Below are 15090 nucleotides of genomic sequence, written 5' to 3' on the forward strand. Positions count from 1 at the left end.
GAATAGTGTCTTGTTTCCTGCACTTGAGTTTCAAAATCAGATCTCTTTACAGTTTCCAGCACCTCTAACCTGAAGGTTCATGATCTTTACTCACTACTGTAAATATTTCTTGGCTCCTCAGTGTCGGCTGGACTTCCTTTGCAGGAGCAACATCACAACCCCAGGTAATTTAAACAGCTCCTGAGAAGAGTCAGGAAAATATAGCCTCAGGCAGAGCTGAGTGTCTGCCCCAAGGCAGCTCGGGGCTATTTCTGGGCTCTGCAAAAATCCAGGAATGTGGAGGACTCTATTCCTGGTACTAAAAAATGCCAAGAAGCTCTGCTGAGAGACAGCTGCGAGTGGCATTGCTGGCCAGGGACGTGGCCTTCCCGAGTGGGCCAACTGCCGTGGGGTTGTCTTTCTTTACATGCCTCCAACATCACTCGCATCGGCTCCTCTGCTTTTGGGATACAAAGTGCTTAGACGAGTTGGATGCAGCACTGACTCTACCCTCAGCACTGCTTCATTCTCCATGTTCCTCTGCTATTTGCAAGGGTTAATAAAAACCCAGTGAATGTTTAATAAATTGCTCCTTTAGGCTGCGTGTTGCTGGAATCTGGGTATCCAGCACTGCCCTCTGATGTGCTGGGGATAGTGTATCATGCACTGTTCTGGTACCCTCTAGTAACTCTTTATCTGTTATTTAAACAGGGGGGTGGAGGGGTGGTTCACTGAAATGATGATAAACACCACTGCTTGCCGTACAATGCCAACTGTTTCTATTTCCCTCTTTCTCTGTTTCTCTCTCCCTGAGTGCTGGCTGGCAGCAGGACTGTTTTATCCCAACACTTCTGCCAAGCTCTTCGTGCCCCGGTGCTCTACCTTCTCCAACAGAACAGCATCTCTGCCCTTGCAGGCTACAATGCACAATGATCATTCATGATAACAGCTTCCATCCTCCTAAAATCCCCTTCCCCAAGGAAAGCAACACTGAGCTACCCGTTGGAATAACCTCTGCCTGGGGAGAGGGCTCCTTCACATACCACAAATACCAGACCTTTTAAGGGAAGCTCTGTCTAACCACCACAAAAAGACACCTTGGGAATGTCTGCACAGGCATGAGACCTGTGAGCATCACCAGCTGCACATCCCACCTGGGATGCAGAGCCCCGGCATAAGGGCTGTGGCATGCATCTTAAAACATTTCTTTGCCATGGTGTTTATGCAGGGGCATTGCGTGGGTACCACAGGGCTCTGAGGAGCTCTTAAGACCCTGATTTTGCTTTCTCTTCTTATCGTGGTGTTTCCATACTGTCTCACTGACAACAAAGAAAACTTAATACTGTTTCAGAAGAAAGAGCCATAGCCCCAAAAATTCAGCAGTATCCTTTAAAGAGTACACCCCAAATCACTTGTAGCTATTTGGTTTCCCTGGCATTTCCATTTGTTTCTGAATGAGGCAAATGGCCATGGGGGAGGAGAAATGACTGACTTTAGAAGACTAAAATACCAGGTTGCACAGTACTTAATGCAGAGATTTCTGCTACCATGTTCAGACCCAGACCTGGAGCTTTTGCTGGTGCTGAAGAAGGATTTTCATGCTCCAAGCACAAGAGTTAAGGCATCCTTGCCTGGTTTCCCCAGAAAGCAAGCTTTTGCATCCTGCAAAATAATGCATCTATTAAAGGGCTGAAAACAGCCTTTGTTGGATGTTCCTATGAATTCCCACCCACACTGGGTCCCTTAATCTTCACTAGTGGCTTATCTACCACTTTGCCTGAACAACACCACAAGGCTTCATATTTTGCCTATTCTAATCAAGTGATACCTGTACCTGAGACATCAACTTCACCTCTTTCCCTTAATTCCTGTTTTCTGATGAAATATGAATCTAGTTCACATAGTTTCCAGCAAAGATTTAGGTGAAAAATAGAGACCTGAATGGAACTAGGGAAAGTTAAGGAATTTCTTTTATTGTCAAGACACTCAGTAGGATGTGTACCTCAGAAGGAAATGTTAACCACAGCCAAAGGCGTGAGCAGAAAAACACTGCTTTCAGCTCAGTCTGTTGGGGTCAGGCACTTCATATAGAGACCAAGGGGCAGCACCAACACCCGGAGTCCTGGCTCTCTTCTGCTAGCCACGACACAGACTTTAGAGCTAAAAGGCTTTGGCAAATGGGTAATCAGGTATGAGACACACATACGCACACACAGGGGTAGGTTTCTGCTCAATCTTAGAGTGGTGCAGGGTTTTGGAGTTACTTTTCATACATGAGCAGAAACAGGGAGTGGTATAGCCATATTAATGCTGCTGACCCAACAGGCTTCTGAAGCCCTTTATATGGGTCAGGGTCACAAACGCATTTCTCAGCCCTCCCTGGAGACCAGGAGAGAAGAGAGAGGGAAAGAAATTCTGTCTTTAACAGACCCTTCTCTGCCTCCTGTTCTATAGGGTTGTAAGATGAAGAAAAGCTCACTTCCCTCTGAACAGTCCAAATTTTGCTGCCCACTGCCTAACAGCTCTGAACACAGTTTTGATCTGAAAAATGTCCCCTCTGCCCCAGCATCCACCCACCTCAACCAAATCCCATACAGATTCTTTCCCCTACTACTGATCACAGTGACCAGAGTCATGGTAAATAACAGTATTCTCTGGGGAGAAAGCACACACTGAGATCTGGCCCCATGAATTTAAGCCTCAAATCTAGGAACTTCAATACTTCGGGACAAGGGAAAAGCACACACCTACAATGCTCCGTTTCTGTCTTGAACATGTCCAAGCACCCTTGATGATGGTGTTGAACCAGACCAAAGCCACCACCTGTGGAACGCAGAGGCAGCACCTTCTGCAGCAGAGGGTGAGATTTACCAGGCTCTGGGCCAACAAAATAAAATTCATGGCTTTCCATGAGCTACAATGCCACTTTCACAACATGAGGTGCCAAGCATCCTCATTTGCCCTGCAGTTTTAGCATCAACCTGATGTTCACATTCACCCAGCACTTCACTCCACTCTAATCTACTTCAAACTTACTTACAGGGAAGTCTCAGTAGTCCAAACAGCTGTATCACGCTGAAGTCAGCCCCAGTAGAAAATCTATGTGAAATTCACGGCCAGGAGTCCTTAGTGTATTCTACGAGGACCCCTGCTCCACTCCCCACACTCTCAGTCCTGTTCACTGCCTCTCAGGGGTTCCTGGGAGCTGGTTTTATCACTGAGTGCTGGGCTATGTTGAGAGTATGAAATGCTTGGGCTATTTTTAGGGAAGAGTAAAATTGCTCTTCCACTAGGCTGAGTCAATCATGAATTTTAGCAACCCAACACAGAGGCTGGGAAAGTCTGGGGGCCTGGCTTATTTTCAGAACTTAGTCATTCAAAATACCTGTTGTAATCCAGCCTAGGATGGGGATGATCCCAGGCAGTGGTGCAGTGGGAAGAGGCATTTTCCTGTCTCACCGTCATGTACTCGGGTTGTGATCTTTGAGGCCAGGCCTCTGGCCACAGCCAAAGTTTTAAGGGAAAAGCTGCAAAGGTGACCGATATTAGCTACATTTTCTCATTCTTTATTTCTTCATCAGTTCCAGTATTTTAGAACCAAGAAAGAAAAATAGATATCTTAGGAAATTAAGAGAAGCGTGTATGCCAAGAAGGACAACTGAGCTATCTCCATGGTCAGCTGGGAATCACCCCCATTCCTGCAGCCCCTCTGTCAGCAATGCAGTGCTGCAGGTAGCTGCTCTGGGTGGGCTTTGGAGAGGGATAACAATAAAACACTCAGCCCTGGAGGGCTCTCAATACCCTCAAAGATCAGTTAGGTAACAGGTGCTATTTTTAGCACGTTAATGGTGGGTACAACTCTGTGCCAGAACTGGGGACCCTGACCTGGACATGCTGATTTACAAATAGAAACAGAACCAATGGCTCTGTGGCTTATGTTAACAGTTTGCCTTTACCAGGCTGGGATAGTGATACAGCTGAGGTACCCAGCAATGCTTGAATCGGGTGCAGCTCTTCTGTCTTTGGTTTACTTTTCTGACACCTTTAGAGAGCATATGCTTGAGTAAATCACCACGTGGCAATGAAAGGAGATGTGACTTGGCTATGACAGTACCAGAAGTCACCATCACCTGAGATAAAACACTCACTCAGAGGTGCTTAGGATCACAAAACACAGGGCGAGAACCACAGGAGACCCATGGTTTTCCCCACCCTGCTTGTTTCTAGTTTGAGTTGCTCCAGTTTTTTGGTTCCCTCCTCCAGAGTATCTTTGCTGGAGATTTACAGGGGCATTCGAAGGGCTCGCTGCCCCTCTCTCTCCTCCATAGGTCTGCAGGTATCAGCCCCCAGAGAGGATGCTACACATCAACCAGGCTGCAGTTCAGGTTGCGATTAGGTTTCCTCACCAACATTGCATCACATCCAGCTCCACACGATCATCTGCTTTTACTGAAGCTCTTGGAAGGGCCCAGCTTCTCCCTGTCATAACCCAGATTCTTTAAACATCCTGCAAGGCTACAAATTACCAGTCCACTGTTGTTTGTATTAAGCCTGGTGCCTACAGGACCATCAATCCTTCTGAAATGATCCCTCAGTTCTTTGTTGCTTCCTTCAATAAGTGAGTATTAGAGAAAAGAGCTAAATTAGAGTGGATTGAAATTTAACTGCCTAGGGTTGGAGGGAAATACAGACACCCTTGTTTCTGCTGCATGCTGAGGAGAAGACTCTACATTATGTATGATGGCTGTGAGCAAGAGAACATAAAACAGCTGAGGAGGTGCAGATTGAAGTAGTCTGTGGGAGTGTATCCCACAACGTGAAGAAGGAAAGTGAGGGATATTGTTAGGAGCGTGATAGATCTTTCGTTGCCATCCAGGCTGTGAGTCAAAGGGCTGGGGATTTCAGGGGCTGTCGATAAATATGTACCTGCTCAGGTAGCGTGAAGTGGGTTGCAGGGGTGTCAGCAAACACAGTGGGAGGCTGGGGACAGAGTTATCATCGCATTTATTCCTTACAGACGGAGGGACACAAAGGCAGGAGGTGAGTGACAGAGCACATTGGCTTGGTCAGGAGCTCACAACGGGCACGTGTGTCTGTGTCCTGTGGAGTGTGTGTGCCCAGCAGGAACACACAGGTGCATGCGTATATTTGTGTGGAGTTCTGTCTTCATCCATAACATATGGACTTGATCCGGTGGGTCTCTTCCAACCTGGTTATTCTATGATTCTATGTTTATTCTATATATCTGCCTCTCTGTCTGGCTAGCTGCAATATACAACACACACGTGCAAGGGTTGTTGTCCACCTGCATGCATGTCTGGCTGTTGATGATCCTGCTGTCTGTCTTTCCACTCCTAGGAGGAGGACCTGGTCTGCTATGGGTTGTGACTTCCACATGTCCCCCCCCATCAATGCCCCAGTAAACAGTTCCTGACAGCACTCTCCTGCAAGCCTCCGAGATCTGAGCTACCCGACACCTCTGCACAGCTCCTGGAGAAGGGTCTTCCTCCTCCTGTCTGGAAGACAGTGACTAATTAGAAAGCAGGAAATAATAAAAAAAAGAAAAATATAATCAACGGGGCCTTGGGCCTTTCTGAGAGGCACTGAGAGTTTGATGGGGGAGATCAGAAGCCTGGGGGCGTGTGGGTTTGGAGCAGAGCACAGACCCTGGAGCTGTGACTGAGATGGAGTTGCTCTTGCTGGGAGCTGAGAGAAGAGCATAGCAGGGGCTTGGCAGGGGAAAGGTTCTTTAGGTTAGATCGAGTGGCAGCAGGGACTAGAGCTTGCAGGTAAAGCTAACTAGACAGGACTAGCCTGTTTTGAATTCTGCTGCCGACCCAGACTCTGGCAGAGCTCAACCAGGCATGAGCAGAGGCTGACAATTCCCTTGCCATCCGTGATGCTCCCACAGCATCTCCCCAGAAGAGGTGCCTGTGATCCCAGCATCCCCAACCAGCTATCACAGAAGCTGGGAAGGTGAAAGGAGGTGGATGCCACCTGCTGCTGCCCCTTCGATCTGGAATGCGTGGTGCTCTAGTCAGGGGAGCAGATGGATCTCATGCTAAAACACCCTAAGTTTCCCGCCTGGCTGAGTAGCAGAGGTGGAAAGCACTTAGAGCTGGACATATCGCCCACTTTTGGGAGTCCTAACATTCAACTGCTGCTTGTCATACTCATGCAAAGAAACTTCTGAAAGGGAAAAGAGCTTTTGAGGATTATTTTGACTGCAGGACCCTCTGTCACTGCAAGTACCAGAGGTGCCATGAACTGAGAGCCATCTGTAGCACATGCACAGCCTTTTCTCTTAAATCAGCATTTTCCCCCATGCCTTTCAGATCTTTCCAGTCCACTAGAGATGTTCTCCTAAATGTGTCTGCTGGACAGGTAGCTGTGGAGGGAAGGATGCTGGCTACAAGGCTCCAAGTCATGGAGAGATGGAGGGCAACAGCCTTCTTCCCACGCTGGGGCTGAGATGTAGTGTCCAGTGGCTGCTTTGCAGCAGCCTTTTTGTGGAGACCAGTTTTGAGACCAAAGAGGGACAGTTTCATTGTCACTAGATGGCACCGCACCCCCTTGCAGGAGAAAGTGCTGATGCTACAGAGAGCAGAGGAAAAAACATCCCTTACCAAACGAGCTTTGCAACCAAATCTGGGTCTCCATGTATGCAGGATTGGGGGCCCCAGCACTTTTTTCTCTCTCCTTTGCCACCTTTACTTGCTTTGAAAGTTCGCTGTGGGTAGAGGTCAAAATGAGTACAGAATAGAAAGGGGAATGGCGAGGAGGGAATTAAATGTATTTTGGAGTCTGTCTGGATGCTCTGCAATTTGCAGTCATGTCAGGCTCCAGTTTCATCTTTGCTCTTCGCTGAGGTAACATCCTCCTGTGCCCTTCAGCTAAAAGCACTGAATAATGGAGCTATATTAATACATACTTGCACAAGCATATGTGTATGAGCTGGGGGGTTGGCAGGCCTGCCCCTGTTTTCTCTTTCTTGACCATGATTTTCTCTCTCTCATTGCCAATATTCATCTAGAAGTTGCAAATTTTAAACCTAAGACTACTCGGGAGTCTCTGCCTGCAGCAAATTAGCTGATGCTTTCTCCTCTTTAATATTAAAGAGCTCAAATTTTCAACCATTTCTCTTTGGGAAGATGCTTCCTTGATTTGCAATCTTCGTTCCTCGGAAGTCTTTTGTTCTACTGTGTAAGTCTTCTACTGCTCAGTTTAATCTCATTACTGCTAACTATAACTGTTTGGACTTCTTTAATTAGTGACTTGGTGATGCTTCTGGTAGCACCTTCCTCTGAATCATCTGATATCATCAGTGTGGCTGGGGATGTAAACTGGATAGCTTAGCTGCCTGGGAAAGGGCTTTTCTAAGAAGCGTAGCAGCCTTCCTTTTTGAGCAACGCTCAGGTCTCCAGCAGTGAAGAAGTCCATAGAAGACTATGTTGTGGCTAGAAGGATGTACAGCAACTAGTGCCTTGACTTCATGTGTCGTTCTTCAGGTCTGAACTGTTGCGTGGACTTGTGTTTGCTGATAAGCCAAATGCCAGTCATCAGAGCTATCTTGAACACTGCCAAGCTGTTGTCCTCCATATCACAGTGTCCCAGACCTGAGAACCGTGCTCTGTGCTTAACCTTACAACATTGTATGGCTCCGGACTGCTCCACGCTGCCTTCCCCTTCCCATGTCCCTACATCAACTGAGTGTCTCCTCCTCAGCCTGGGGGAGGGGCTGTGAGGCAGTCACTGGGTGATGGTGACAGGTATGTCCCAGGCACATCTTGTACCACAAGAGATACAGGACAGCTGTTTCCTGGACTTTTTTAGGAAGCATTACAACTCCTGTCTCTGAGCAAATCCAGAACCTATGCAAGAGGTTGCTATCATATTCCCACCTCTCTGGCTGCTATTGCATCCCTAGAAGGACCCCACACCAAGTAAACCCTAGCCCTACCAACGAAGCCATTCTGAAGATGACAAGAAGTCTTTGCTATTACAAGGCCTTTGAGTCAGGGGCTGGAGAGTGGCATAACACTCTAAGATAGCCCATGATTCATCATACGCCATCCAGAAGAAAAGATATTCCTCACTCTGTAAAAGGCACATGGCAGATAATGCTGTGATCATGTTTAATAAGATAGCATGATGACTTCATGTGCTTTGATATTAAAAAAAGATCCCAGCAACACTGTGGAAATTTCAGCTCCTTCATTTCTCTGTGTGCTCCTGTAAGAGGCTTCTTTTCCGTTGCAGTTGGATAATTAAATATGGTGTCTCAAATCCAGGCAGCATGAGGTTTTTTTACCTTTCTTGTGTGAAAGAAAAGGAAGAAATGGAGAGGAGAGAGAACAAATCCTAGGTAGGTAGTATAGGGGGTCCTTGGATTCCTGATCCAAGCCCAAAGCAGGCAGAACGGTCCACTAATCTAAAATCCAGTCATTATGGGATTTTTGGAGAGCTGTTTCTTTCTGCCCCAAATCAAATAGAGAATTTTTGTAAAATTCAACCCTTTCCCATACAAAGCTCCAGCATGAATCGCTCACTTTTCACAGAGGCCTTTTGCCTTGAAATATCGCTGACCTGCTTTAGTCACAATGATATCATGGAGTTAGGGATCACTTGCATGTCCTATCTTAAGCCAAGGATGACTGTGTCTCATACACCACTACTGACAAATTCAAAAAGGAGTCCAGCCAAGACTCCATAGTAAGGTACAAAGGAACCTCTCCCTTTTCCTGTCCTCAAGTCTGAGGTGCAGGGAGATATTACTCACCCCAAACTAAAGATGGATGTGTTTCTGCCTTGCTATTTAATACCAGCTATTTTTAAACACTGGGACAACAGTATAGGGAGAGTCAACCTGGCTCTGTGGACTCATCACTGGCCCAGATCCCAGCTGTGCTGGGATTTGACAGATCCAGGCAATGGTACTGGAAGGCTGCTCTCTGTGCTCCCTATCCTTAGCCACACTCCTGCACGGCCAGTCCTGGCAGTACCCAAATAATCACTCAGTCAGTCTCTGCTGTGGGATTACATGAGAAATATAACTTTGTGCAAGGACCAAGAAGAACCTTCCCAGTTGCAACTATAGAGGCAACGTCAGAATAGCAATGACAATCAATAACCAAAATAAACCCAACTCACAGCTTCTGCCCGTGGCTGAGTCATTGGCTGTATCCGGCACCGGGATGATTGCCTGTCTGTCGTGGACCAGCTTCCCTTCCTGTGTAGGAAAGACAACGTGTAAACAGGTGTATTCCCATAAACTGAGAGGAACTGCACAGAGCTCCAGTGTAACGAAGACAACTGCATCGAAGCCTTTTCAGAGGCAAAGGTGGTCCTGACATTGCAACTACGTATTGTGTGTGGTTTGAACTATTTTTCTGTAGACCTGACCCAGACTTGGATTTGCTCTGCTCTCTCACAGGACAATGCTTCACAGCTTTTTGCTCCCTCCACTGTTTCCACAGCTAAGTATTTTCTCTACCCATTATTTTTTTTTGGAGGTCACCAAGGTGACCTCTTACCTCTTTCAAGGTAAGGTGATTGGAATCAGTCCGTCCCGTGCAGAAATAGTCACTGGGTTGGTATCATACAGTGGTGAGATGGCCATGACCATTTTGGACAGGATCTCATCTCTAATTAATATTCCAGATCATAACAACTTCATGGGACTCTCTTGTGCCTTGATGTAGGTTTTTCTAGGTTCCATCTCTACTAACTCCTTCCCTCAAGGAAAAGGGTCATGGCAAGGAAGAGTTTGTTGAACATATGATCTGTGGCCCTGATACCATCAAAGCATCCACCGCTGGATTGAAAGAGAGATAAACTTCATGGGAGCAGAGCAAGAGAGGTGTTTGGATTGAGACAACTGGGCCAAGGAGATGAGTTGTTTGGTCTGGGTGGAGTAACAGGGCTGGAAGGGAGTTTAAGCCATAGGTGATTATGATTTTGTGCCTGCTCATAGATGTCGTCTTTCTCCAACTGTTTTTAGCTGCTTGCATGAACTAGCACTAGCGTTGAATTCCAGCTGCTTTGGCGCTTTAGTATTTAATAGTAGGGTCAGGTCTATCTTTCCCTTGTCACTATTCATGGTACCTGTTTTCCCCTGGATGTCGTGGCATTGCAGAACCTGGCCTGAGTGAGATCCAGTATGCATTTGAGGAGCTGTTGTGTCTGCCAGCTTTTAATAATGCAGAAAGAGGTTGTAGAAAGATGCTGCAGGGAGCTAATGTGCCAAGGGGTTTTCTACAGTAGGCTCTGTTGCTCACCCTCACCACATTTCAGAACAAGCTCTACCTTGATAGTAGCTTGATGTCACAACACAGCTCTCCTCTAAACCAGCTCCTCCTTCCCTAACCATGGAAGGTTAGACTTCCACAGGGCAGCCCCCATGCCCAGGGACTGGCATCAGTGGATGTTGAAGCAACGCCATGAAGCCCAAAAACTTACAAGGATGACTCCGGACACCCAAAGAAAATAAATTTCCAGGAGCTTTTGAAGAGCACCTACTAACCTTTGCAGGAGACTCCTTCCATTTTATGGTGGCAGGACTGCATTGTGCCTTCCTCTGGATGCTCTGAAGAGAGGAAGAGAAGGATGGTTCTTTATGGGGTTTGGTCTCCATGCTCAGGGGTTGAAATGTTGTGATTCTGGCATCAGCCACCCTCTTCTTCAAAATACCGTTGGGAGATGGAGTCTTGAGTGGAGCAAAATGTGAAGTCTTACACTGCTGAGTAGCTTTAGGATTGTCAAAGATGGTCAGGAGTCCTTTGAGATTCCTTGTTGGGGAATTAATGTTAGGTGCAGGAAGATCCTCTACAAACTTGCTCCAGGACATATCACTGAAATGGCTTTGAGATAGGGCTTGTTTTTTTCCCGTTGGACTGACATTAGTCTGTGACAGGTATCTTCTCTCCAAGAGCTAAAAATGCCCAAACAAACATCAAAATAAGTTCATATCTAGCTTAAATAATAAATCATCTGAACTTTTTATTTCCTGCTTTGCTACTCCAAGAATCATGTCTATTGACCTTCTAACTTTTGGAATGAAAGAGTGTCCCATTCCTTTCTGTTTTGTGTTCCCTGGAGTAAATGTCAGGGACATGATCTAAACATGCTCTAGTCTTTTCTGAAGTGTGATAGAAGTTTCTGTTTTGCCTGTTTCTAGTGCATCCTCCTAATTTGTCTATGGTCATGCAATGAAGCCTTGGAGTAGAAAAAATATGGCCACTGGTTATCTTCTTACTTTGATCATTGTCTTATCCTCATCTCCGTCCTATTCTTCTGGGAAATTATGTTACCAAACAGTCAGGAAATTCCTCTCTCTATCATGTAATAGAAAAACTCCAGTTTCATCTTAAAAACCTGGAGTGAAAATAAAAAGTTCTAGATTCTGTCTTTTTTAGTGAGGTACAATTCATCTTTCTCTGGTCAGTGGGAATTAACACTGTCTTCAGCAGGGAGATTGGATGAAGTCCAGAGTATCTGGCCTCCAGCATGTGATTTTATCATTGCTATTCCAGGTTGTAGGGGGCCCTTATCACTAGGCAGGATCCAACACACAAATACAGAGCCAAGAGCTGCACCTTAGGCCAATGAGTTTACAACCAAAATATGATACGAGTGACACTGGGAGGTGAACCTTTGCCATGATGTGAGAACTGCAGTCACAGCTTCTAGCTAGGAGGGAACTCAGTCTAAGGTGCTGAAATAAAGACATCTAAATGTAATGATGAGCAAAATATATGTGTCAGTCCATCTGTATATAGAATCATAGAATCATAGAATAACCAGGTTGGAAGAGACCCACCGGATCATCGAGTCCAACCATTCCTATCCTATATATGTCAGTCCATCTGTACTTACTAAAAGGGAATTGGCTCTGATCTGCCCTGACATGTCCTCCGCACCAGATCTTGCAAAAAATGCAAGGTCTCACCTGGTCTGAGCCTTTGACTCTCACCTTGGGATGTTCTTGCTTAGACATGCTGCTTTTGCAGTCCAAGATGCTCTGGTACCTGCAGGAAAGACAGGAGATGATGCCTGTTTAGCCTGAATGAAGTTTTCCATATAATAGATAGGCTCTTTCTACCTTCCCCTACACTCTGGAAAATATCAATCCAAATAGACTTCAAAAGCAAACTTGGAGAGTGAGAGAGATGTGAAAAATCCCCCCAAAAGGATTGATTTTAATTCTAGTGGATTAGTTCAGTGCAGTGCTGCTAGATAAAGTGTGAGCCCTCTCCCTCCAAGCTCCATGCAGACGTGTCCCTGGAGGACCTTGTCTCCTCAGCGATGAAGGATGTGCTGGGGGGTTATACTGAATTCAAGTGGCCTGTTATTTCACTTTGCTGATTTGTGGGTTGCAGCTGAAGCCAGGCTTTCCAGAAGGTCAATGCATTGTTTATTTATTCAACTTTAACCTAACAGAAACGGATTTATCAGGTCAGTACCTGACCTAATCTAACACCTGTGATGAGTGAGACCTTTGCAGAAGAAACCACCTTCCTTCTCTTCCTTGTTGTGGGAAGTGCACTTTCAGCATTCTCCTAAGACCCTGTTAGATTACTATTTACAGTGAAAACCAACCAAGTTTGGGATATTTTAATTGAAACTGTCCCAAGGGGAGGCTCAAGAGACAGTCTTGACAGCTGCTCTGTCACACTCATGTTGAGGTTGATGCACTTCAGGAACTGTTGCTAATCTTATTTGCCTCACTCTTGGCAGTGTTGTGGTCTGATCTCACTCATGGGTTGTAACCAGAAGAGAAATTAGCCCCTAAAGGGCTTGGGTTGAAATATGACTCTCCCTGGAGCATTTTGGTTAGAAACAACGGAGAGGAACTTTGAGGGCATGAGATGCCCGTATCCCTCTTGCCTCCTCATCAGCTCGTCTCTCAGGTATTTGCTGGTTTCCCATGTGGCAACTTAGAGACTATCAAGATATAAAGCTTTAATTATCCATCTGGGAACACTCCAGTCATTGAGGTCGAGGGCAAATTCCTCTGTGTCATTGTATTTGGGGAAGTTTGTGGAGTGGGTCTGTTTTTTAAATCAGGACTTGCCTTCAAAGGCTTAATAATACGTCGGTAACATCTAAGAGCTAAGAGCATTTATGGCAGAAAAGTACTTGTCTCTAGCTCAAGACCTGACACACTGGGATGCTGGGTTTGGGAAAGACCTCACCTGAGTGAGATTTTTTTGTTATGGAGGAGAGAGAAGGAGAGTTCATCCTGGACCACCCCAGATCTAAGGTGAACTGCAACCCTAGATTAACCACCCACCTGGCAACCAGTTCGGAGACAGACACAGATTTTCTCAGAAGAACTGCTCTGGGGTCTGGACTGCTCCTTGGAGAATGACACAGAAAAGGAAAGGACTGAGCTGGCTTTAACTTCTCAGGTTTTTCCATGTTCTCTCTCTGCTGGCAATGAAGCAAAAGAACAAAGGTTATGGTGCTGGATGTGAAGATCCAAGGAAAAGAGGCTAACAATTAGTGCATCCACTCATGGGATTGGTGCATCAGTAAAGAGCTGTGAGACAAATGCTGTTTTTACTGATAATTCTGCAAACACCACCACATAAATTCACTTTTGAAAAAACAAAATGGGTTTAAAGAAGATATAATTTAAATTAGATTACTCCTATGGCAGGGAATGGATCTTTCCATCTCTGCCTACCACTTTTTCTCATTCTTTTAGAATTCTCTTAGTTCATCTCTGTGACAGGGAGAGGGAAAGAACCTGAAGAATTAGCTTTAAATAATTTAATTTTTTTAAAATGCAAATTTTCTCAATGCATCATTGGTTAAAATTTTCTTGTCTTTCCAATGGTGCAGAGGCCTGAATCAGTTCTGAATTCAGGCAGCGACTAGAGAATTAAGCACATCTTGATCTCTTCTGCCAAAAATAATTTCATTTTCCAGGCTTCAGAAATGCGCAGCAGAAGTCTCAGGCATTGGATTTGCAATGACTGATCTGACACTTGGAAGTGCATTTGGTCATCTGAGTTTCATTTTCTGAATTTAGACAGACCTCCAGGGACCAGTAAGTTATGTGTAATTGCTCTTTAATTACTGACACAGACATTTGAACTATGGGATTATTAGCTATTTGTATATAGATTTTGAAAATACTCATTTTAAAAGCCACATTGTTTGCAAAATACATTTCATAAGTGCTTTCTATTGCACTGGCCCAAGTGTTGGGCTGTGCCCAGAGCCATTGACCACCCATGTCTGGGTGTCCACTTCCAGATGCACTCAGGAGGGGCAGATTTTCTGGGGGATAGGAATGTAACTCAGCAGTTTATGAATCTCTGCTTCCCCTTTCATGCCTTTAAGATATCTATTTCTCACTAGTTGCTTTAGAAATTTCCTTTCTTTTGGTTTCCAGGTAATTTCCCATGATGTTAGGGAAGAGGCAGATTTGTTAGATCCCAGGCTCCCACCTCCCACAGAACAGGGATTGTTTCCCATTTTTGCGGTGGTATCGAACATTAAACAATTCCAGGTGAACAGCCCTCAAGGGATTTACTCTCTGTCAGAATGAGCCTGTTAGGAGGGAATTGTTCCCTGATTTTCCATTTATATCCTCCCTTTTCCATGAATACAGTACAGGCAGTAGATGGAAATTCTCTTCTCAGCCCACCCTGAATAGTTCCCACAACCAGCACAGCATCCCCCAGTTGCTAAGCATTTACAGGATTTTTCTGATATTAATTCATTCCATCTTCTGTGATCTGGGAGGGGTTTTGTGTAAAATCACTTACATGCTAGAGTACTTTCTTCTACCCCAGCTCTGCCATTTGATAGTCTCCTTGGGCCTCTTCAGCACCACGCTTCTGACTCCTTCCTCCCCCTCTTCTTTACAAGAATGGAGGCAAAGTCCCTTGGCAAAGCTGCAATTAAATATTAAAAGCTGATGTGCAAATGGGGATGCTGTGAACTGGAGAGCTGGCACTGAAGAGCAGAGGAGGTGAAGTCTCCTTCCTTCTTCTGACAGCCTGTTGCCAATTATTGAGGTCTCATTCTTCCCCATAAAAACCCTGGGTAAATTCAGCTCCCAACAAAGGCACCAATAGCCATCTAAACTCGAAGCTACAT

At 45.5% G+C, this 15090-nt stretch overlaps 1 protein-coding gene across 3 annotated transcripts in view; it reads right to left on the reverse strand.

The window, feature by feature from the left end:
• The window catches only part of XIRP1 (xin actin binding repeat containing 1), a 35003-nt gene extending 20144 nt beyond the window's left edge, over positions 1-14859 (reverse strand). The window contains exons 1-5 of one of the 3 annotated variants that reach the window (XM_069859249.1): positions 14757-14859; positions 13271-13410; positions 11951-12005; positions 10502-10909; positions 9130-9208 (exon numbers count right to left, since the gene is read on the reverse strand). In XM_069859249.1, coding sequence (XP_069715350.1) covers positions 9130-9208; positions 10502-10909; positions 11951-12005; positions 13271-13398 — 670 coding nt within the window. In that variant the 5' untranslated portion in view covers positions 13399-13410; positions 14757-14859. Of the gene's footprint in view, positions 1-3019; positions 3180-9129; positions 9209-10501; positions 10910-11950; positions 12006-13270; positions 13411-14756 lie in introns of those variants that run through there. The other 2 variants (XM_069859250.1, XM_069859251.1) reach the window with 2 other exon arrangements.
• Between the last annotated feature and the right edge of the window lie 231 nt (positions 14860-15090).

Source organism: Phaenicophaeus curvirostris, chromosome 6, assembly GCF_032191515.1.
Source record: "Phaenicophaeus curvirostris isolate KB17595 chromosome 6, BPBGC_Pcur_1.0, whole genome shotgun sequence".
Lineage (NCBI taxonomy): Eukaryota > Metazoa > Chordata > Aves > Cuculiformes > Cuculidae > Phaenicophaeus > Phaenicophaeus curvirostris.